Source organism: Phyllobates terribilis, unplaced genomic scaffold (genome assembly GCF_046119375.1).
Source record: "Phyllobates terribilis strain yellow unplaced genomic scaffold, ASM4611937v1 Scaffold_13__5_contigs__length_258822181, whole genome shotgun sequence".
NCBI lineage: Eukaryota > Metazoa > Chordata > Amphibia > Anura > Dendrobatidae > Phyllobates > Phyllobates terribilis.
Genome location: NW_027362773.1, coordinates 154,735,075 through 154,759,970, shown reverse-complemented (window position 1 = coordinate 154,759,970; position 24,896 = coordinate 154,735,075). Strand labels below are relative to the sequence as shown.

The window sequence follows — 24,896 nt, the reverse complement described above, 5'->3', positions numbered from 1 at the left end:
CTGCTGGAAATAGCCGACAGCAATCTCGTAGTCAATGGATGGAGCTGAGGCCGACCATGTGCACCTCCACTCTATACAGGATGGGGCTGTGGAGCCGCAGTCTCGGGATCTCTTGGGGTCCCAGTGGTCGAATCAATAAGTTGTACCCTATTCTTGGGATAACTTGATTTTTTGGGAATAACCCTATAAACAGGACAGGATCCATTGAGGACCTTGCGAAGTGAGGACTTGACTCCGCTCCCGGTGTCTGGAGCTGCTGCAGACCCCGACATCCTGTCCTATCCGGTGCCAGGAACGTCACCAGAACCTCCGCCGACACCTCAATAACATATCCTTGGGCCGAAGTGACAGCGATGGCTGGACAATGGAAAAATGCCCACGTTTCCGCCATGTGTGACCATGGTCATTGCCCAGGGGGCTGCCATATACTGTACCGGCCCTGCAACGACAAGATCTGGATGGGTTTTCACCCACCGGACATAAGAAAGAGACGTTCACTGACCGCAAGCTGAGATCTTGAAAATGGAAAGTGAAGCACGCGGTATGTCAAGGATGCGACCGACAATCCTCGTTAATTAGTGAACGTCGGCTCTGCTCGTTAAATATGGCGGCGATCTCACACGGCACGGCGACCCCATTACACTGCACTGATATAGAGCACAAATAAAAAACTGGGGGGAAAATAATGTAAGTTCTTATATTTAATACTCAGAGTAATTAAATCAATGCTGATTCCGGGTAACATTAACCCTGTGTGTCCAAAAATATGAAGTGACTGCAGCCTCACACATGGAAATGGCAAAACATTCACAATATGGGGATTGGAAGTAGCTGCCTGCACCAAGATGGCGCCTCTGCGGCGGACACTGACGTCATGAGCGCGACTGTGTGGCGAAGGCCCCTTAATCAGGCGCCGCGGGCAACTCGGGGTCCTTCCTCACTACCTGGCTGCGCCATGTGAGTGTGTCCCCGGCTGCCTGATTACAAGGTATGTGGTGAGACGCTCCACGTGTCTGCGGCCACTGCAGGGGCTTCACAGGGGGACACTGCTCCGGGTTGTGGGGTCTCCGACAACAACGTGTGATATTATAGGACGGGGCTTGTTTAAAGGGTTCGTCCATTCTCATTCATGGTACATTACTAGAATAGGTAGTATGGGGCAATGGTGGGAGTTATACTCCCAACTGCGGCTATAAGAGAAGGACGTGAAATCTTAATTAACCTGAAGCTTCTGATTAAAGAGGTTCTGCAGCAGCTGGATTGTGTTATGGCGTATGTTGCCTCAACTGCTGCAGAACCTTTTTAAAAGAAGAGATGAGAGCATCAGTCACAGAGCTGGGGCGTGTCTTTTGCTGTGTGCTCCAGCTGCTGCAGAACCTCTTTTTAATTAGAGATTTTAGCATCTTACACTGGATGTAAATACGGCTCCTGAACTGCGTTGTGTGAACAGGACAAGTGTAAGCCGCAGTCACATGGGAGAATGTGTAGGAGGTAATGATGGATTGTGAGGGGGGCAGATACTGAGGGACTAATACAGAGACACCCCCCCCCCCGATCCTTCATCAGGGAGACCCCCAGTATGGAGGAGCCTTTGCCCACCTTCTCTGCTGCTCCTTACAACACCGTGCGAGACTAGACACACTACTGCTGCAGAACCTCTTTACTGAGTATGTTGAGAAATATCAGTGAGGTTCTGCAGCGGCTTTGGCTCGCACCCTGAGGTTCCGCCAGGATATATACTTGCACAATCCTTTCTGCCCATTAGGATAATAACAGTCAGACTTTGTTCCTCGCAGATTTTTTCGCCACGATGCAGCGGAAGAAGATTGATAACCGGATCCGGGTGCAGATAGAGAACGGCGTGACGGAGAAGCACAGGAGCTTCTTTGTTATTGTGGGAGATCAAGGGAAAGATCAGGTGATGCTGCAAGACGCTGGAAATAACCAGATATAAGTTCTAACACTAGGGGGCACTGCAGGCGGCAGCTATAAGTCTTCATGTGGACTGCACCCTCTAGTGTTTGAAATATTAGCTGTCTCCTTTATCAGTCGCATTGTAAGAACCTTATTATCAACCCTTTCATGCACAGACTTGTTAAGGCTATAAAGGGGCTACCCCAGGGGGCTGCATAAAGTAAAAAAATGTGTGTGTGTGTGTGTATATATATATATATATATATATATATATATATATATATATATATTTCACTTCTTGCCCAGCGCTGCTGCTCCACTCTCGGCAGGATGATTAAGATCCCCCTCCCCCACCACCCGTAGATCGACCAAGATCCGTCCCGTCCTTACTTTTTCGCCGCTTCCTGAAATCTACACCCAACCACTCCCTCCACTTCCTACTGGGTGACCTAGATTTGGGCCACCTCCTTCCTGCAGGGCGACAAAGATCTGCATACTCCCTCTGCTTCCTGTGGGGCGACCGAGACTCACGATCCCTCTTCCCTCCCTCTGCCTCCTGTGGGGCGACCAAGACCGGAGTCCCTCCTCCCTCTGCCTCCTGTGGGGCGACCGAGGCCGGAGTCCCTCCTCCCTCTGCCTCCTGTGGGGCGACCAAGACCGGAGTCCCTCCTCCCTCTGCCTCCTGTGGGGCGACCGAGGCCGGAGTCCCTCCTCCCTCTGCCTCCTGTGGGGCGACCGAGGCCGGAGTCCCTCCTCCCTCTGCCTCCTGTGGGGCGACCGAGGCCGGAGTCCCTCCTCCCTCTGCCTCCTGTGGGGCGACCGAGGCCGGAGTCCCTCCTCCCTCTGCCTCCTGTGGGGCGACCGAGGCCGGAGTCCCTCCTCCCTCTGCCTCCTGTGGGGCGACCGAGGCCGGAGTCCCTCCTCCCTCTGCCTCCTGTGGGGCGACCGAGGCCGGAGTCCCTCCTCCCTCTGCCTCCTGTGGGGCGACCGAGGCCGGAGTCCCTCCTCCCTCTGCCTCCTGTGGGGCGACCGAGGCCGGAGTCCCTCCTCCCTCTGCCTCCTGTGGGGCGACCGAGGCCGGAGTCCCTCCTCCCTCTGCCTCCTGTGGGGCGACTGAAACTCGCTTCCCCCCCCCTCTGCTAAATGCGGGATGACCAAGACCCGTATCCCTCCCCCTCCTCTTCCTGTGGGGCGACCGAGACCCGCGTCCCTCCGCTTCCTGCTGGGCAACAGAGACTTGCATCCCCCATCTTCTTCTTGTAATCCATCTCGGTGTCTCCACTACTATAGATTGATTACACTTAACGGCCAGCGGAAGCCAGGGAGATCTCTAGCGTCCGCACTCTTTTTTTTGGGGGGTAAAGCAACAGAATTTATAAATAGTGATTTGCAGATTTATCCCGTTCTCTTACTGAATATCTGGAAGCGCGGGCATTTATTCCATCGTGTGCCCGATACCCCAGTGATACGTTTCCATTATTTTCTCTCTAATCTTTGCATCATGCATATTATTTGCAGGTGGTCATTCTCCATCACATGCTCTCCAAGTCGGCAGTGAAAGCTCGCCCCTCCGTCCTCTGGTGTTACAAGAAAGAGTTGGGCTTCAGCAGGTAGGATGCTGTCTATTGCGTTCTTGGCCCACCGGGGTGGGGAGTCGAGGTCTTAACGTTGTGTCTTCCCTTTGTAGTAACCGCAAGAAAAAAATGAGAAAGCTGCAGAAAAAAATCCAGAGCGGCTCGCTGAACATTAAGGAGGACGATCCATTTGAGCTTTTTATTGCTGCCACCAACATCCGTTATTGCTACTACAATGAGACCCATAAAATCCTGGGGAACACGTACGGCATGTGCGTCCTGCAGGTGAGGGTCTCGGCCACTGCTGGACCCCTGCATGGTGCATCTGTCTGCACTGACCGCCTGTCTCTTGCCTCCTTACTAGGATTTTGAGGCTCTGACTCCCAATCTTCTGGCTCGTACCGTCGAAACCGTGGAAGGAGGTGGAATTGTGATTCTTCTGCTTCGTACCATGGCGTCCCTTAAACAGTTATACACCATGACGATGGTACGTAGAGCATCCAGCAGATAACGTAGGAAGTATGAGAGCCATTGTCACCTTTTCTATTAGTGTGTGCTATTAAGTCTAACTTATAAGTAGTGTTGAGCCACCCCCGTAGTGTTCGGGTTCGGTTCGGTTCGTCGAACACCGGGATGTTCGAGGAACTGTTCGTCGAACACCTTAGAACACCGTCGAACACCGTTAAAACCAATGGCAGGCAAACAAAAACACATAGAAACACATAGAAAACACCTGCAAAGGTGTCCAAAAGCTGACAAACTGCTCAGAAGACACTCTCTTTAAAAAAGCCGGCCGGCAAATTCAGCAGCGGCATACACCGGTACCCGACAATTTAGACAAGAAGGAATAGAGCATCACACATAGATTAGATAGATAGAAACATGTCAGTCACACATATAAGAAGCACAGTGACAGTGTTGGTTACTGCACTTGTCATTTAGTGTAAAGGATTTATTAAAAAAAATATTAGTGTTTTCATGCACCGTCTCTTTAAAAAAGCCGGCCGGCAATTCAGCAGCGGTACCCGACAATTTAGAACAGAAAGAATAGAGCTTCACACATAGATTAGATAGATAGAAACATGTCAGTCACATATATAATAAGTACAGTGATAGTGTTGCTTACTGTACTTGTCATTTAGTGTAAAGGATTTATTTAAAAAAATAATAGTGTTTTCATGCACCGTCTCTTTAAAAAAGCCGGCCGGCAATTCAGCAGCGGTACCCGACAATTTAGAACAGAAAGATAGAGCATCACACATAGATTAGATAGATAGAAACATGTCAGTCACATATATATGAAGTACAGTGATAGTGTTGGTTACTGTACTTGTCATTTAGTATTAAAATAAAGGATTTATTATTAAAAAAATTGGCGTGGGGTTCCCCTTAATTTTAGGCTCTAGCGGAGGTTAAGCAGACGGCTGGGGCAGATGTTTGAAGCCTGGGAAGGGGGTAATACCCACGGAGCTTCCCAGGCTACTAATATCAGCCTCCAGCTGAATACATAGCCTTTACTAGCTATTAAATTGGGGGACCCCCCAAAAAAAATGACGTGGGGACCCCCCTAATTTAATAGCTAGCAAAGGCTAGGCAGACAGCTGGGGGCTGATATTAATAGCCCAGGAAGGGAACCATGAATATTGGCCCCCTCCCAGGCTAGAAACACCAGCCGTCAGCCGCCCCAGAAATGGCGCATTCATAGGATGCGCCAATTCTGGCACTTAGCCTCGCTCTTCCACGCTGCCCTGGTGCGGTGGCAGGGGGTAATAGGGTTGGGGTTGATGTCAGCTTATAATGCCAGCTGACATCAAGCCCAGGTTAGTAATGGAGAGGCGTCTATAAGACACCCCCATTACTAACCCCATAGTCAAAGTTAAAAAAAACACAAACACCCAGAATAAAGTCCTTTAATTGAAATAAAGACACAATCCTTTATTGTTCTAAATTAAACCATACTTACCATCACGCCCATTCCAGCTGAAGCCAACGATCTCCTGCAATAAAAGAAAAATAATAAAGCAACCTCATCCTTACCTTTCCATGGTTCCCACGACAGCTTCAGCTCTGCTACATCGAGATGACAGGCTGGACCGCAGCAGAACGCTGCCATCCAGCCTGTCATCCCGCAGACACTGAGAAGCGCAGGCTTGCTTGCGCTGCTCAGCGTCTCTCTGTGACGACATCCAGATGAGCCGAGTTCATGTCCAATGAACTCGGCTCACCTCATGCACGTCACTGACAGCGTGGGAAAATTCTCACGCTGAAGCGCTGATTGCAGGAGAATTTTCCCACGCTGTCAGTGACGTGCAGGAGGTGAGCTGAGTTCATTGGACATGAGCTCACCTCATGCACATCACTGACAGCGTGGGAGTATTCTCCTGCACTCAGCACTTCAGCGTGAGAATTTTCCCACGCTGTCAGTGACGTGCATGAGGTGAGCCGAGTTCATTGGACATGACCTCGGCTCATCTGGATGCCGTCACAGCGAGACAGTGAGGAGCGCAAGCATGCCTGCGCTTCTCAGTGTCTGCGGGATGACAGACTGGATGGCAGCGTTCTGCTGCGGTCCAGCCAGTCATCTCGATGTAGCAGAGCTGAAGCTGTCGTGGGAACCATGGAAAGGTAAGGATGAGGTTGGTTTATTATTTTTCTTTTATTGCAGGAGATCGTTGGCTTCAGCTGGAATGGGCGTGATGGTAAGTATGGTTTAATTTAGAACAATAAAGAATTGTCTCTTTATTTCAATTAAAGGACTTTATTCTGGGTGTTGTGTTTTTTTTAAATACTTTACTAGAAATTCATGGCGGTCATGTCTAATACTGGCGTGACCCCATGAATTTTGGGCTTGGGGCCAGCTGATAATACCAAGCTGGCCCTAACCCCTTTATTACCCAGTGAGCCACCGCACCAGGGCCCTGGATGAGTTGGGTACAGCGCCAGAAGATGGCGCTTCTATGAACGCGCCATTTTCCGGGGTGGCTGCGGACTGCAATTTGCAGCGGGGGGGGCCCAGAAAGCTTGGGCCTCCCTGCGCTGCAGATTCCAGCCCCCAGCTGCCTAGTTGTACCTGGCTGGACACAAAAATAGGGCGAAGCCCCACGTATTTTTTTTTTAATTATTTCATGAAATTCATGAAATAATTAAGAAAAAAAGGCCTTCTCTATATTGTTGTGTCCGGCCAGGTACAAATAGGCAGCTGGTGGATGGGGGCAGCCCGTTCCTGCCTGCTGTACCTGGCTGGACACAAATATAGTGCGAAGCCACACTTCAATTTTTTTAAATTATTTCAGGAAATTTATGAAATAATTTAAAAAAAATTGACGTGGGGCTTCGCACTATATTTGTGTCCAGCCAGGTACAGCAGGCAGGAACGGGCTGCCCCCATCCACCAGCTGCCTATTTGTACCTGGCCGGACACAACAATATAGGGAAGCCCTTTTTTCTTAATTATTTCATGAAATAATTTAAAGAAAATTGACGTGGGGCTTCGCCCTGTTTTTGTGTCCAGCCAGGTACAACTAGGCAGCTGGGGGCTGGAATCTGCAGCGCAGGGAGGCCCAAGCTTTCTGGGCCCCCCCCACTGCAAATTGCAGTCCGCAGCCACCCCGGAAAATGGCGCGTTCATAGAAGCGCCATCTTCTGGCGCTGTACCCAACTCATCCAGGGCCCTGATGCGGTGGCTCACTGGGTAATAAAGGGGTTAGGGCCAGCTTGGCATTATCAGCTGGCCCTAAGCCCGAAATTCATGGGGTCACGCCAATATTAGACATGACCACCATGAATTTCTAGTAAAGTATTTAAAAAAAACACAACACCCAGAAAAAAGTCCTTTAATTGAAATAAACACACAATTCTTTATTGTTCTAAATTAAACCATACTTACCATCACACCCATTCCAGCTGAAGCCAACGATCTCCTGAAATAAAAGAAAAATAATAAAGCAACATCATCCTTACCTTTCCATGGTTCCCATGACAGCTTCAGCTCTGCTACATCGAGATGACAGGCTGGACCGCAGCAGAACGCTGCCATCCTGCCTGTCATCCCGCAGACACTGAGAAGCGCAGGCTTGCTTGCGCTCCACAGTGTCTCTCTGTGAGGGCATCCAGATGAGCCGAGTTAATGTCCAATGAACTCGGCTCACCTCATGCACGTCACTGACAGCGTGGGAAAATTCTCCTGCACTCACCGCTTCAGCGTGGGAGAATTCTCACGCTGAAGCGCTGAGTGCAGGAGAATTCTCCCACGCTGTCAGTGACGTGCAGGAGGTGAGCTGAGTTCATTGGACATGAGCTCACCTTATGCACGTCACTGACAGCGTGGGAGAATTCTCCTGCACTCACCGCTTCAGCGTGAGAATTTTCCCACGCTGTCAGTGACGTGCATGAGGTGAGCCGAGTTCATTGGACATGAACTCGGCTCATCTGGATGTCGTCACAGAGAGACGCTGAGCAGCGCAAGTAAGCCTGCGCTTCTCAGTGTCTGCGGGATGAGAGGCTGGATGGCAGCGTTCTGCTGCGGTCCAGCCTGTCATCTCGATGTAGCAGAGCTGAAGCTGTCGTGGGAACCATGGAAAGGTAAGGATGAGGTTGCTTTATTATTTTTCTTTTATTGCAGGAGATCGTTGGCTTCAGCTGGAATGGGCGTGATGGTAAGTATGGTTTAATTTAGAACAATAAAGGATTGTGTCTTTATTTCAATTAAAGGACTTTATTCTGGGTGTTTGTGTTTTTTTTTAACTTTGACTATGGGGTTAGTAATGGGGGTGTCTTATAGACGCCTCTCCATTACTAACCTGGGCTTGATGTCAGCTGGCATTATAAGCTGACATCAACCCCAACCCTATTACCCCCTGCCACCGCACCAGGGCAGCGTGGAAGAGCGAGGCTAAGTGCCAGAATTGGCGCATCCTATGGATGCGCCATTTCTGGGGCGGCTGACGGCTGGTGTTTCTAGCCTGGGAGGGGGCCAATATTCATGGCTCCCTTCCTGGGCTATTAATATCAGCCCCCAGCTGTCTTCATAGCCTTTGCTAGCTATTAAATTAGGGGGGACCCCACGTCATTTTTTTGGGGGGGGTCCTCCATTTTAATAGCTAGTAAAGGCTAGGTATTCAGCTGGGGGCTGATATTAGCAGCCTGGGAAGCTCCGTGGGTATTACCCCCTTCCCAGGCTTCAAACATCTGCCCCAGCCGTCTGCTTAACCTCCGCTAGAGACTAAAATTAAGGGGAACCCCACGCCATTTTTTTTAATAATAAATCCTTTATTTTAATACTAAATGACAAGTACAGTAACCAACACTATCACTGTACTTCATATATATGTGACTGACATGTTTCTATCTATCTAATCTATGTGTGATGCTCTATTCTTTCTGTTATAAATTGTCGGGTACAGATGCTGAATTGCCGGCCGGCTTTCTTAAAGAGACGGTGCATGAAAACACTATTATTTTTTTTGATAAATCCTTTACACTAAATGACAAGTACAGTAAGCAACACTGTCACTGTACTTCGTATATATGTGGCTGACATGTTTATATCTATCTAATCTATGTGTGAAGCTCTATTCTTTCGGTTCTAAATTGTCGGGTACCGGTGTATGCCGCTGCTGAATTGCCGGCTTTTCATGTTTCACTGTGAGCACTGTTCCCATCGATTTGGGCAATCACTGTAATGCCACAACCACCATGGCTGTGGCATTACAGTGAGTGGCAGACAATCCCTGCATGATTGGTGCTCTAAATAGCGCCAGACATGCAGGACACGCTTTTGGTGCACGAACAGTTATCGAACATAACCTCGAACAGCCGAATTTTTTGCAAATCGTTCGGGTTCGTCGAACAACTCGAACACCGCCCAAAACAGCTCGAATTTGAGATTGGCGAACAGTTCTAGTCGAACACCGCTCATCTCTACTTATAAGCTACGTGCAGCTTTGTAAGAATTATTTTTTTTATTGCTCACTTGCTTTCTAAATACTAAATGAAGCAAGATGGTCTGCAAAATGTAACACAGATCAGTCAGCAATCTGCTCCTGGCTCTAACAAATGGTTCTCATGTACAAGCCCAGAGTGAGAGGGAAAACTGGATACACACGCCTTATATCCAGCCTATATTACTGGGAGAGACACAGACCACACATCCAGCCTATATTACTGGGAGAGACACAGAGACCACACATTCAGTCTATATTACTGAGAGAGAGACACAGACCTCACATCCAGCCTATATTACTGAGAGACACAGACCTCACATCTAGCCTATATTACTGAGAGAGAGACACAGACCTCACATCCAGCCTATATTACTGAGAGACACACACAGACCTCACATCCAGCCTATATTACTGGGAGAAACACACAGACCTCACATCTAGCCTATATTACTGAGAGAGAGACACAGACCTCACATCCAGCCTATATTACTAGGAGAGGCACAGAGACCTCACATCTAGCCTATATTACTGGGAGAGGTACATAGACCTCACATCCAGTCTATATTACTGGGAGAGACATGCACACCTCACATCCAGCCTATATTACTGGGAGAGACACAGAGACCTCACATCCAGCCTATATTACTGGGAGAGACACACAGACCTCACATCCAGCCTATATTACTGGGAGAGATGCTCCCACAAGAGAATAATTGATTCCACATCAGGTGTCTGTAGCCCCTTGACATCTCTTATAGCTCAGTCTTAGAAATGCTAAGTATATAGAAACAGCCAAAGTTAGTGGTTTTGTCGCTCAGGCTTCATAGAAATGCATAGACTCTGCTCTTTGTGGTTCTTCCTATTGGATATAAAGCCTCCTCCATCTGTACCTGTTACAACCGGTGCCGTGTTCTTCTCATAGTAGTGTGCTGTATATATGGATCAGTAATTTATGACGGTCATTATGGATTATTGAGGCTCAGCTATATTGAAGTGCAGGGAGCTGATCTGCAATACCACCTACAGCCTGCTGACTGGTGGGGCACTGTGCATTCTCGGAAGTAGGAAAATACTGAACGGTTCTTTCCTTTTACAGGACGTTCATTCTCGGTTCAGGACAGAAGCTCATCAAGATGTGGTCGGTCGCTTCAACGAAAGGTGCATTTTCTACTTTTGTGTTTTTAACTTGTCAAGACCTCTGCTTGCTTCAGTGAACGGGATCAGTCATCGTTACATTTAGGGTCTTGATCATACGCCGCTCACACAGATCTACGTGATCCCATTCATTTACCACAAGCCGAGGTATTGAAAACGGCGAGAAATGAAAATGCAAACTCTTCTGGAATTTCTCAGAACTTTGTTCTCAGCATTTCTAGATACATTCAGGTGCCACGTTATAATGCCACGTGTGCCCGTTCTCCCAGGTTTATCCTGTCTCTGGCCTCCTGTAAGAACTGCATGGTGATCGATGACCAGCTGAATATCCTGCCCATCTCCAGCCACATCGCCAGCATCAAGCCGCTGCCGCCCAAGAGCCAGGTACCCCGACATCTGCGTCCCCTGCTGCGCCGCGGTGCTGCACCATTACACTGACACTCACGCCTGCGTCCCCTGCCACGCCATGGTGCTGCTCCATTACACTGACACTCGCGCCTGCGTCCCCTGCCGCGCCGCGGTGCTGCTCCATTACACTGACACTCGCGCCTGCGTCCCCTGCCGCGCCGCGGTGCTGCTCCATTACACTGACACTCGCGCCTGCGTCCCCTGCCGCGCCGCGGTGCTGCTCCATTACACTGACACTCGCGCCTGCGTCCCCTGCCGCGCCGCGGTGCTGCTCCATTACACTGACACTCGCGCCTGCGTCCCCTGCCGCGCCGCGGTGCTGCTCCATTACACTGACACTCGCGCCTGCGTCCCCTGCCGCGCCGCGGTGCTGCTCCATTACACTGACACTCGCGCCTGCGTCCCCTGCCGCGCCGCGGTGCTGCTCCATTACACTGACACTCGCGCCTGCGTCCCCTGCCGCGCCGCGGTGCTGCTCCATTACACTGACACTCGCGCCTGCGTCCCCTGCCGCGCCGCGGTGCTGCTCCATTACACTGACACTCGCGCCTGCGTCCCCTGCCGCGCCGCGGTGCTGCTCCATTACACTGACACTCGCGCCTGCGTCCCCTGCCGCGCCGCGGTGCTGCTCCATTACACTGACACTCGCGCCTGCGTCCCCTGCCGCGCCGCGGTGCTGCTCCATTACACTGACACTCGCGCCTGCGTCCCCTGCCGCGCCGCGGTGCTGCTCCATTACACTGACACTCGCGCCTGCGTCCCCTGCCGCGCCGCGGTGCTGCTCCATTACACTGACACTCGCGCCTGCGTCCCCTGCCGCGCCGCGGTGCTGCTCCATTACACTGACACTCGCGCCTGCGTCCCCTGCCGCGCCGCGGTGCTGCTCCATTACACTGACCCTCGCGCCTGCGTCCCCTGCCGCGCCGCGGTGCTGCTCCATTACACTGACACTCGCGCCTGCGTCCCCTGCCGGGCCGCTCTTACATCATCGCCATCTTCATTCTTTGCAGGACGTGCTGCCGACCCCGGAGGAGCAGGAGCTGCAGGAGGTGAAGCTCAGCCTGCAGGACACGCAACCCGTGGGGGTCCTGGTGGAGAACTGCAAAACCCTGGATCAGGTAAATTGCAACCGTTTCTCATTATACAGATTTTTTTTTACTTCTTGGCTTCATGTAATGAGATCCCTCTTACTTTTTGCTCCCCAAAAAAATATGCAGTAGAAAAGTTTGCTCTCCTCCAAAATGGAAGTCCGTCTTTGCTCTCGGAGGTCTGAGAATTACTGCTCCTTTGTATTAGCGATGGGGCGACAGCTCCTGGACCCCAACTAAGCAAAATTTCTGCCATTACTTTATAAAAACTTTTGATGCATCATAAAGTTTTTAGTTTCACCTTTCATCTCCTTTCACCCTACGGTTGATTGTTTTCCCGACGAGGCTGATGGATATACGTCGCCTATAGATTCACCTATCTATGTTGTTTTTCTTGCTGAATTCCTTTGTATATTAATGTCTACGATGTTATTCTCCGCAGTATATATTAGCGAAAGGAGACTTTTGTCCTCCGGCGGGTGGATGACCCTTATGGATACATCTGGTGTATACGTAGTAGCAGCTTGTCCCGAGCCTGACGCACGTTTTCCTCTTACTGTTTTATAGGCCAAAGCCGTGCTGAAGTTCATAGAGGCCATATCCGAGAAGACGCTCCGCAGTACGGTCGCTCTGACCGCAGCTCGAGGTCGAGGAAAATCCGCTGCGCTCGGTCTGGCGATAGCCGGCGCTGTGGCGTTTGGGTGCGTTGTATGGCGCAGCCGTCACTTGTCTCCTTCCGGTTGCATTGTCGTAGTTTCCTCCTTGTACGGGATTGTCTTCCTCTACTTTCAGGTATTCTAACATCTTTGTGACGTCCCCGAGTCCTGACAACCTGCACACTCTGTTCGAGTTCATATTTAAAGGGTTTGACTCACTGCAGTATCAGGTGAGCGCCCCCTAGGGTCTGTTCAAAACATTAACGTCATTGCATTAAAGGGGTATTCCATCTTTTAGTCATTAATGGTGTATTGCCATTAATATCTGATCAGTCGGGGACTGTACTCCGGGGTCTGAAGATGCATAAAACATTATCTTCACGCATTGCTGTGTAGCTTTACAGTTTGGCTCGTGCCGTGGCCTCCGGCCGTCTCCCGGCATCTGTGTGCTCTGCTCTAAAGCACCAAAGTTTTGCTCTTTCTATAGTAAAAGAAATGACACCTTTAGTAGCATCTCGTAATTATGACTTTTTTCTTCTTGCAGGAGCATCTGGACTATGAGATCATCCAGTCTCTGAACCCCGAGTTTGAGAAGGCCGTAGTCCGTGTGAATGTCTTCAAGGAGCACAGACAGACCATACAGGTAAGATGTCCTCCGTGCGGGCGGTGAGGTGCCGGCCACGTACAGGTGACTTTGTCAGATGAAGTGGCTTCCCACGTGTTATTTTTTTTCTTTCCCCATTCCCTTGCAGTATATCCACCCGGCTGATGCCGTCAAGTTGGGGCAGGCCGAGCTGGTGGTAATTGATGAAGCCGCTGCCATTCCTCTGCCTCTTGTCAAGAGTCTGATGGGCCCCTACCTGGTGTTCATGGCGTCCACCATCAATGGGTGAGCAGACCATTGCGCCAATTTTCCATCATGATATCGATCTTTTTAAAGTGTTTGTTCAGCCCCGCGCACTTTTGCATCGGGAGGTGAGCGGCGCTGATGGTGTCACTTCTACGGATACCTGCGTGCACGTCGCTCGGGTGTCGTGCACATTTCCTATTCATCAGATCGGCAGCCATTGTGCACGCGACTCTGTAGATATCTGCGGATACGTCACCATCGTGGCCACTCGCCTCCTGATGCGGAAGAGACTGGCACTGGATTAACTCTTTTAATGGATATAAATTCTTCCTGGCACTAGGTATGAAGGAACCGGCCGCTCTCTGTCCCTCAAATTGATCCAGCAGCTTCGACAGCAAAGTGCAGAGAGTCAGGTCTCCATAACGGCAGAGAATAAGTCCACGAGCTCCCAGCGGCTGTCGTCAGGTACGTGGAACGCATCCATTTTCTCCCTCTGCTCCTTTAGGGCTTCACTGCATTACTAATTGCTAGTGGGGATGGTCTAAAATGTCCCTTCTATATCTTAAGAGGTTGTTGTGTCATTCTCTATGCTTTACACTGAAGCCCGTCTTGTTCAGATAGGCTTATTCAACAGTAATAAAAAGGGTGGTAACACACATATATCATAAAGTGGTGGATCCTGGAGCGTGCAGCTCATACATCCTTCCTGTGTTCGGGGAATACCTCCGGGTCCTCTTACAATCCCCCAAAAACTTACTGTTAGATTGTGATGGGGACATGTGAGCTACGACGATCCATGTACAGGGCTGTGGAAATGTTGGCGCTCTATACCTGCATCAAATATGATTGCTTAACTCCTTCTTGGCGATATATCGTGTGCAGGTATATGGAGGGCGACTCAGGAGCTGCGTTATACAGCCGGCACCTGCCTGTAAGAACAGCGACCGGAGCTGAGCTCCAATCACTGCTGTTTAATAATGCAGATGCTGCTGTAAGTCTCTGACTTCTTCAGCTTTGTGAAAGGTCCGGTCACTGACAAGTTGGGATTCACAGGAGACCATCATTTTTACTATGGACTGTAAAACTGGTTTATAGGACAAAGCGATCAAACGATCCCTGGTTCAAGTCCACTAAAAATAAGTGAACGTTAAAGGGGTTGTGCGGTACTTTAGATTTACCCCCTCCATGTGTCCCCCGCCCCCCCAGGTCCCTAAGACCAGTGATAGGGCCGCTCACAGGCATTATCAACAGCAGAAGGTATTTACAAAAAGTCTTGGGGACCTGGGTGGGAAAACATGGGGGGGGGTAATCTAAAGTATCGCACAACCCCTTTAAGTTTAAATAAAAAAAAAGTTTTTAAAATATATAAAAGTTTGAATCTCCCCCATCTTCCAATTTAAGAATAAAGATATTTGAAAAAAAAAAAATGTACTTATTGGGTATCAGCGCAGCCAAAAAAAAAAACTTTTCCAAAAAAATGCTTTTTATTGCAATCAAAAATGGTGTCAATAAAAACATCAGCAGAAAACAACCCTCACACAGCTCCATTGATGGAAAATGGTGACACAAACCCAATTCTGATTAATTTGGTATCGCCGTAGTGACCGTGCTAGTTTACCGCTCCATTATTTCTCCCCGCACAGCCGCAGCCAGACGCCCTCTGTGCAGGGAATTACAGCAATGCCAGCTGCGGCTCCCTTAACAGCCAGATGATCGGGAGCGCTGCTGTGCAGGGAAACGCAGCTCTATAACCGGTTTATTCTCCCGATCCAGCAAAGTCAGAGTCACCGATCATAAAGCGATGACGTCTCCCAGTGATATATCGATGATCTATATCCTCGCGTCAATCATGGACACCTGACGATTCAGGGATCGGTCTGATTTTTTTTCCCCCTCTTTCTTTCTTTCAGCTCGGACTCTTCATGAAGTTTCCCTGCTGGAATCCATCCGTTACGCTCCTGGGGACGCGGTGGAGAAATGGCTGAACGATCTGTTGTGTCTGGACTGTCTGAACATCAGCCGGATCATTTCTGGGTGTCCTCTGCCCGAGACGTGCGACCTGTATCCTTTCCGTGTCCGGCTGCCAGTCATCCAGGACGGGCACCAGATGTACGTGACAGCGGCCCTCATCTTCCGCTCCGCAGTCTTGGTGACGTTTCTGCTTCCGTCTTCTACCTTGAATTCATTGTGCCGCCATCTGCAGCTGCTCGATAAAAGCAGCTGGGTTGCACAGAGTGCGGCTCGTTCCCCGGGGGTCTGAGCGGGTGGGCATCTATCCTGGGTGGCGCAGAGAGCGGCTCGTTCCCCGGTGGTCCGAGCGGATGGGCATCTGTCTCGGGTGGCACAGAGAGCGGCTCGCTCCTCGAGGGTCAGAGCAGGTGGGCATCTATCGTACTATGCCACACTCACCCTGCACCCCCGTATTCATCACCCACAATTGTGATTTCCTTAATTTTTGCACGAGATATTATGTGAACCGGGACACGCTGTTCTGCTTCCATAAAGCATCAGAATCGTTCCTCCAGAGGCTGATGGCGCTTTTCGTGGCTTCTCATTACAAGGTAAGGACTTAACTATCATACCCTCAGGACCGAGGATGTGAGGAGCCAGCTCCGGTCACGGGGCAACATCGGTGGATAATCTCACGTGTCTCCTCCTCTACAGAATTCCCCCAATGACCTGCAGCTGTTGTCGGATGCCCCGGCTCATCACCTCTTCTGCCTCCTCCCTCCAGTTCCTCCCACCCAGAACGCTTTACCCGAAGTCTTAGCTGTGATCCAGGTATCTCGGGGTTAATTCTGAGCTTTGCTTCTTTTTTTTTTTTCCTGGAGCGCAACCTTGCATCGTGCCTGCAGGTAGTGCAACTACAACCCCCAGCATTTGGTAAAACTATAGTGCTCATCTTGCTCTGACCTCCTACAGCAGTCGGGGTACGGTCACACATTAAGGATTTATTGCAGAAAATTCCCACGGCCGCAGTGATGTCCACAACACTTTGTGCACAATTCGTTGCAGATTTTCTTTTGAATTTTCCAATAATATCCAGAAAAAATGTTCTCGTCTGTGCAGACAGGATGGCTGATCACTTGATCGCTGGGACCTGCACTGGTGGAGATGTGAGCATCCGGGGAGAGAGGGGTCCCGTCCAGTGTCGCCCATTATGTTCCATAGATCTGGACCCATCCGCTGCTCTCTTAAGAGTCGCAGGCTGATGGTATTTCTCGGATCGGGCCGACTCGTGCCCCTTTATTCTTGGGACGACACAATATTTTAAAGCGTATCCGAGGCCTCGGCTTTCCCCTGTACTCTCCTGCTAATAACTGATCCCTCTATCCCTTCATCTTCCGCTGCTTCAGGTCTCTCTTGAAGGAGAGATCTCTCGTCAGTCGATCATGAACAGTCTTTCCCGAGGGAAGAAAGCGTCAGGAGACCTCATCCCCTGGACAGTTTCTGAACAGGTAAGTCACTTTCTTTAGACTCTCACCTTTAAAGGGATTGTCCTGGACTTCACAATATCTGCGGGGCCGCGCTCTGGTCGGAGGCGCCGTCCGCCGAGTGCGGGGCCGCGCTCTGGTCGGAGGCGCCGTCCGCCGAGTGCGGGGCCGCGCTCTGGTCGGAGGCGCCGTCCGCCGAGTGCGGGGCCGCGCTCTGGTCGGAGGCGCCGTCCGCCGAGTGCGGGGCTACAAACAGCAGATCTGTGGGGGGGTTAGTTGTCGGCCTCCCACTGATCTGATATTTATGGTTTAGTCCATAGAATATCTTCATTCTGGACGACCCCTTTAATCTGCAATCAGTCTTCTGGCTCACGTCCCCTAATGCTCCTGTTTTCTTACCTTTTCAGTATCAAGATCCTGATTTTGGCAGTTTATCTGGGGGAAGAGTCGTAAGAATCGCCGTCCACCCGGACTACCAAGGGGTAAGATTATTTTATACTTGAACATAGTTTTTGGGATCCTATTAAGATAAGACAAACTCAGCTGTCACTCCCTGGGATCCGTGTGATGCCCGGCTGTTGGTTTCCCCAATGGTCGAGAACATAAGAAGTTCTGGATCAGAACTCCAAATGTTCAGGAAACTTCAAAAATGATGATGATTATTATCCTCGGGGGGGGTTTTCTTAACATATCTCTTATAATTTTGTTTTTTTTTCAATGTACATCTCCCAAGTCCTTTACCTTTTTAAAAGATAATTCTTCCTTCCAGCTGTCGCCACCAGAGGGCACTTAACTGCATAGTTGCACATTGAATCCATTAATAACACTGCATGCATCAGACTCCCCCTACTGGTGACCGCAGACATCCAGAGCGCAGCTCTGAAGCTGAATAGTAGTGATGTTAGGTTGCTCTGATTGCTTAGTTCGTCTGTACAGGAGTCCTGAGAATTGCAGCGCTAAGTTCTCAGGATTTCCATACAAATCAATGGAGAGATCTGTGCTGCTCGGCCACCTCTGTATTGCAGGCGGCACAAAATGGGACCAATTCTCAAGATAAATATTTGGGACCTGTATATATAATTTATGCCGAGTGGGTCCTGCTGCTGGGTGTGATGTTAATGTCTCCCGTTTCTGCCCCCAGATGGGTTACGGCAGCCGGGCGCTGCAGCTGCTGCAGATGTATTATGAGGGACAGTTTCCAGGACTGGAAGAAAACGTGAAGAGCAAATCTCAGGAGATCACCCCGATAAGCAGCGAGGTGAGAATCCCGCTCATATCTGTATTAATCATCTTATTGTGCGGAGACGGCGCTGACCTTCTTCTCCTTGTCGCAGGCCGTCAGCCTCCTGGAAGAGTCGCTGTTCCCTCGGAAGAACCTGCCGCCTCTGCTCCTCCGACTGAGCGAGAGACCGGCTGAGAAGCTGGATTATCTGGGGGTGTCCTACGGGTTAACACCCAAACTTTTAAAGTGAGTCGCCTCTACCCCCCCCCCTCCCCAACTATTGACCTATAGAAACACCATCAGTGCTGAGGGGTAATGTGTCTCCCTCCGCAGGTTCTGGAAGCGAGCCGGGTTCGTTCCTGTGTACCTGCGACAGACACCGGTACGTGACTTTCTTGTCCAAACTTCATACTAGAGGTGAGAAGTTGCCAATCGCTGGGGGCTCCATCACTGGGACCGATCGCAAATACAGGGTCTTGAAGTGCCCCTGATGGATGGAGCAGTGGCTGCCCCATTGCTCCACTCATTGTCTGAGGGACGGGCGAGCGAAGTCTGCGCTAAGAAGGTGCAGAGTTACTTTTGTGGTTTTGCTGCAGAGAACATAAATGGGTTTTGTATTGTAAGCACCTCGCTTATATAAGCTGTGTAGACCCCTGCTGCGGGGGGCGTTCTGCCCCTGGTGGTGAGAGCCTCGGGGGTCCATCAGTCACTTGATCTTCCCTTCTCCTGTCCTACCTCAGAACGACCTGACGGGGGAGCACTCCTGCATTATGCTGAAGAGTCTACAGGAGGAAGACGAGTCCGAGCAGGAGCCATGGCTGACGGCGTTTTGGAAAGGTGAAGATGATTTCCCTCTTTCTTGAGAAGTGCCGTGGGTCCAGGTACTGCCCATGGGTCTACCCCGTCCCTCTCATCCTGGAGGACCCGTCCTGTTCTGTATTACACAGACAAGCCATTGATTTTAATGCAATCTGTGTAATGCTTCAATTCCCCTATGGGGGCGCTGTAGGAGAAATTAACACTTTTTCTCACACAGATAACAGCCAATCATTGAGGGTCTTAGTAGGAAGACCCTTTTAAGTAGGAACTATCCAAAGTGATCTCTCTAAGGCCGGACCTCCAGGTCCTAAGATGAGATTAATGTCCGGTTCTTTATTCTCCTCCGCAGATTTTCGGAGACGTTTCCTGTCTCTCCTTTCTTATCAGTTCCGGAATTTTTCTCCATCCGTGGCGCTGAATATCCTCCAGAATAAGAACGTCAAGAAGGAATGTCCGAGCGGTAAGTATCTTGGCTGACGCTGCCCCCCGTAAGTCCTTCCCGCATCGGTGGCATCTGTGACTCCTCCTCCCTAGTGCTGATCTCTCTCTCTCTCACTCACTCACTCACACACTCACTCTCTCTCCGCGCGCTCTCCCCTCACTCCGCGCGCTCTCCCCTCACTCTGCGCGCTCTCCCCTCACTCTGCGCGCTCTCCCCCCCCCTCGCGCTCACGCTGTGCGCTCTCTCTCCCCCCACGCTCGCGTTCACTCCTCTCTCCCCTTCTGCCCCCGCAGTGATCCTTCGCTCAGAGCTGGAGTCGTCCTTTACGCCTTACGACCTGAAGCGCCTGGAGATGTACTCCCAGAACATGGTGGACTACCACCTCATCATGGATCTGATCCCCTCCATTTCCAAAATGTTCTTTTTACAAAAATTCGGAAGCCTGAACCTGTCGGCTGCTCAGTGTGTAAGTTGCCGCTTCATCTGATGACAGGCGGTCTGACTCCGGAAACCATTTACCATCCGCAAAACTGCCACCAAATCCTCCGCCTTCAGGTCGGCAGTTTTATTGTAGTAGAAAATATAAGTCATTATGCGATCAGTATATTTGTGTTTTGTATGATCACTGCTTGCTGTCATTCTCCAGACGATCAAAAATCCATCTTGGTGATGGGACGAGCAGTCCGGGTTTAGTTATCTTTGAATGACCGCGAGCAGAGATGTAGAATTGGAAACCGATAGAACGCTTTAAATGATGCCAGAATGTCCTTTTACGTCTGTTATTTTGGGGGCACGGTTCTGATCCCACCCTCGCCCCCTTACACCTTTTATTTTTAGGCTCTGCTCCTTGGCGTTGGGCTGCAGCACAAGTCGGTGGATCAGCTGGAGAAGGAGATCGAGCTGCCGAGCAGTCAGCTCATGGGTCTCTTCAACCGGATCATACGGAAAGTGGTCCAGGTAAATGTATCTGTGCCCACCCTGTGCTTCCGAGTCACACCATGTAGCTAACCGCTTCCCACTGCCGACCATTTTTTTTTAAATTTTTTGCTCTTATTTCCCCCCTTCTTCCAACTTTTTTACTTTTTTTTCCCCAAAATGTCAGTACGAGGGTTCGTCGTGAATGAAGGATCGGTAAAGATTATTCTTTTTACTTTCTAGTCATTCAGCAGTATTTTGGAGAGGGCCGTGGAGGACGAGATGGTGACCACCAAGGAAGTGGTGATGGAGCCCACCCTGAAGTCTCTGAATGAGGATTTGGTGAGTTTCCTGCATGATTAAGAGTCACCAGAACTGGTAATCTAATATTAAAAGACATAGAAAACCCATTTGAAAGCTCCAGGTAAAGCACAATTTTTCTGGTATTTTTGAAAGGTGCGTATTTTCCATGGCTTTTTTTTTTTTTTTTACTTTCCCAATCAATCGATTGCAAGATTCCTCTTCAGTCAAAAAAAAAAAAAAATGGAGTAAGTGCAATCTGCTTTGCTAATTACTTACACAGCGCCGATCTCAAAATCACAGCTGGGGCGCAGAAAATAGGGAAAAGTGACACAAAAGCGACATAAATATGCCGATTATTAAAGAATGCACCAAAAAAAAGGAGAAAAATGCGCAAAAAAAAATCCTTGTGCCGATGCGATGGTTGTTCTATTGAGCTCTATGGGTGCAAAATAGTAAAAAACGCCATTGAAAACGCCAATCCTAGAGGGGAAATGTTACTCTAAAGCCTAAAAGTAAAACATCTGGCAAAGCAAAAACCTCCATGAGAACATCAAATCCCCGCAATCCAACCTTCTACATATTTTTGCTTTCTCTGTTTTCCTTAGGAAGAAGCAGCCAAGGAATTCCAGCAGAAACACAAGGAGGAAGTGCAGAAGTTAAAAGGAATTGATCTGTCCCAGTAAGTGACCCCCTAATATTGACCCCGTGTCTTTTGGGGAAAGTCATTCACATGGGTAATTGTATGAAACCATTGTCTTAACTTTACAGATACGTCATCGGAGGAGAAGATGACGAGTGGAATGAAGTCTTGAAGACGACCGGTCAGAATGCGTCTATAGTCAGCTTGAAGAGGTGGATTATTATATCCGTGTTTGATAAATGCACAACAATGAGTTTTGCCCAGTTTTGTTTGGCCTTTTTTTTTTTTTTTTTTTTTTTTTTTTCTTTATACCAATCAGCTTTGTTTTTAGATACATAGCACCCATAGACCTCAGGTTAAATAATAATAAAATTCTATCCTCTAGCTGCCACCACTAGGGGGAGCTCTGCTTACTGCATACTGACTGTACATTGCGCTCAGTAATCTAGTGTGCAGTCGGCTCCCTCTAGTGGTGGTCACCATTTTTTTTATATTTATTTATTTATTTTCTAGTGACAAGAAACGTAAATTAGATCAGCCAGGAAAAAGTGGTGCTAAGGTGCAAAAGAAGCTCAAGAGAAATAAAGACAAGAGGCTGAAGTTTGGGAAATAAGGAGACTATGCTACCCAACATCTTAAGGAGTTAAAAGGGTTGAGGACGTATCTGCATTCATTGGCGAAGCTGTATACTGTGAATGTAATCCTGCAACGGGTGCAGTAATGTATGAAGATGGCTATTTTACTGATCAGAGGGTGATACTGTAGCCAGAGCCGCACCTATTTGTACAGTACATGGATTGGTTTCATGTATTATATCACAGCCGGACATTTGTTAGGATCAGTAATGCCCAATCCTTACACCCTGTATTATACTCCAGAGCTGCACTCACTATTCTGCTGGTGCAGTCACTGTGTAAATATATTACATTACTGATCCTGAATTACATCCTGTATTATACTCCAGAGCTGCGCTCACTATTCTGCTGGTGCAGTCACTGTGTACATACATTACATTACTGATCCTGAGTTACCTCCTCTATTATCCTCCAGAGCTGCACTCACTATTCTGCTGGTGCAGTCACTGTGTACATACATTACACTACTGATCCTGAGTTACATCCTGTATTATACTCCAGAGCTGCACTCACTATTCTGCTGGTGGAGTCACTGTGTACATACATGACATTACTGATCCTGAGTTACCTCCTGTATTATACTCCAGAGCTGCACTCACTATTCTGCTGGTGCAGTCACTGTGTACATACATTACATTACTGATCCTGAATTACATCCTGTATTATACTCCAGAGCTGCGCTCACTATTCTGCTGGTGCAGTCACTGTGTACATACATTACATTACTGATCCTGAATTACATCCTGTATTATACTCCAGAGCTGCGCTCACTATTCTGCTGGTGCAGTCACTGTGTACATACATTACATTACTGATCCTGAATTACATCCTGTATTATACTCCAGAGCTGCACTCATTATTCTGCTGGTGTATTGCCCCCTCTAACATCAATGACGGCTTGAAGTCTTTTGTGGTAGTTGTGGATGAGGTTCTTTATTTTCTCAGATGGTAAAGCTGCCCATTCTTCTTGGCAAAAAGCCTCCAGTTCCTGTAAATTCCTGGGCTGTCTAGCATGAACTGCGCGCTTGAGATCTCCCCAGAGTGCCTCAATGATATTGAGGTCAGGAGACTGAGATGGCCACTCCACAACCTTCACTTTGTTCTGCTGCAGCCAATGACAGGTCGACTTGGCCTTGTCTTTTGGATCGTTGTCATGTTGGAACGTCCAAGTACGTCCCATGCGCAGCTTCCAGGCTGATGAGTGCAAATTTTCTGATAACGTGCTGCATTCATCTTTCCTTCAACTTTTACCAAGTTTCCTGTGCCTTTTGCAGCTCACACATCCCCAAAACATCAGCGATCCACCTCCGTGCTTTACTGTAGGAATGGTGTTCCTTTCATCATAGGCCTTGTTGACCTCTCTCCAAATGTAACATTTATGGTTGTGGCCAAAAAATTCAATTTTGGTCTCCTCACTCCAAATTACCTTTTCCAGAAGTTTTGAGGCTTGTCTCTGTGCTGTTTGGCTTATTGTAGACGAGATACTTTGTGGCATTTGCGCAGTTATGGCTTTCTTTTGGCGACTCGACCATGCAGCCCATTTTTCTTCCAGTGCCTCCTTATTGTGCATCTTGAAACAGCCACACTTCTAGTTTTCAGAGAGTCCTGAATTTCAGCTGATGCTATTTGTGGGTTTTTCTTTGCATCCTGAACAATTTTCCTGGCAGTTGTGGCCAAAATTTTTGTTGATCTACCTGACCGTGGTTTGGTTATTACTGAGCCCCTGATTTTCCATTTGTTAATCACAGTTTGAACGCTGCTGATTGGCATTATCAATTCCTTGGATATTTTTTTGTATCCCTTTCCTGTGTTATACAGTTCAACTACCTTTTCCCGTAGATCCGTTGACAATTCTTTAGCTTTCCCCATGACTTACAATCCAGAAACGTCAGTGGCTGGATGAAAGATGCAAGAGTCTGTCTGGATCCCAGAAACTCACTCAGCTTTTATGCACACACACTGATTACAAGCAAACAGGTCACAGGTGAGGATGTTACCTGTAGTAGCCATTCAAACCCATTTGTGTCAAATTTTGTGCATGTTATCAGGCCAAAATCACCAGGGTCATTTGGATGTTTTTGGTTGTCATTAAAACTTAAAAAGAGAAAACACAGTAGTTTGACAATAAATGACTTCACCCAACCAATAACCATGAGTGGAGAAAAAGTTTTTTTGTTATCATTCATATTCTCTGCAACAAGGCCAAGAAAGCAAAAATTCTGCCGGGGTATGTAAACTTTTGAGCACAACTGTACATTACATTACTGATTCTGAGATACATCCTGTATTATACTCCAGAGCTGCACTCACTATTCTGCTGGTGCAGTCACTGTGTACATACATTACATTACTGATCCTGTACTGATCCTGAGTTACCTCCTGTATTATACTCCAGAGCTGCACTCACTATTCTGCTGGTGCAGTCACTGTGTACATACATTACATTACTGATCCTGAGTTTCATCCTGTATTATACTCCAGAGCTGCACTCACTATTCTGCTGGTGCAGGCACTGTGCACATACATTACATTACTGATCCTAAATGTACACAGTGACTGCACCAGCAGAATAGTGAGTGCAGCTCTGGAGTATAATACAGGATATAACTTGGAGTCACGTGTACATACATTACTGATTCTATCAGCAGAATAGTGAGTTCAGCTCTGGAGTATATCTCAGGATAAGTGCTTAGATTTTTGCAGCTTGTGGCTTTTGCCCTTTAGGAAGTTTCCTGTGCAAATCACTTAGTTCATTTTCTTTTGTACATCTGAGTAGGATGTTTTAGAAAGGATGTTGCCTTGTCTTTAGGAATTTTTTTTAAGGGTATGTGCACACGATGCAGAAATGAAGCAGAAAATTTCTGCATCATTTCTGCATCTCCCTGGCAGAAAAAACGCA

At 48.7% G+C, this 24,896-nt stretch overlaps 1 protein-coding gene across 2 annotated transcripts; it reads left to right on the top strand.

Moving 5' to 3' along the window:
• Window positions 1-874: 874 nt before the first annotated feature.
• Window positions 875-22,704, top strand: NAT10 (N-acetyltransferase 10). Of its 2 annotated transcripts, none has more exons than XM_073658780.1 (29): window positions 875-988; window positions 1,797-1,918; window positions 3,433-3,524; window positions 3,602-3,773; window positions 3,853-3,975; window positions 10,527-10,588; window positions 10,855-10,969; window positions 12,004-12,111; window positions 12,649-12,782; window positions 12,874-12,967; window positions 13,282-13,380; window positions 13,490-13,626; window positions 13,928-14,052; window positions 15,498-15,648; window positions 16,052-16,148; window positions 16,252-16,368; window positions 16,944-17,045; window positions 17,429-17,503; window positions 18,163-18,279; window positions 18,356-18,489; window positions 18,577-18,625; window positions 18,984-19,080; window positions 19,412-19,522; window positions 19,798-19,970; window positions 20,342-20,461; window positions 20,663-20,761; window positions 21,328-21,401; window positions 21,491-21,574; window positions 21,876-22,704. In XM_073658780.1, exons 2-29 carry the CDS (start codon window positions 1,811-1,813, stop codon window positions 21,973-21,975), a joined length of 3,069 nt encoding a protein of 1,022 aa, XP_073514881.1. In that variant the 5' UTR covers window positions 875-988; window positions 1,797-1,810; the 3' UTR covers window positions 21,976-22,704. The 2 variants fall into 2 exon arrangements, with proteins under 2 accessions (XP_073514881.1, XP_073514882.1); XM_073658781.1 differs by having other exon boundaries at window positions 980-1,111.
• The last annotated feature ends 2,192 nt before the right edge of the window (window positions 22,705-24,896 follow it).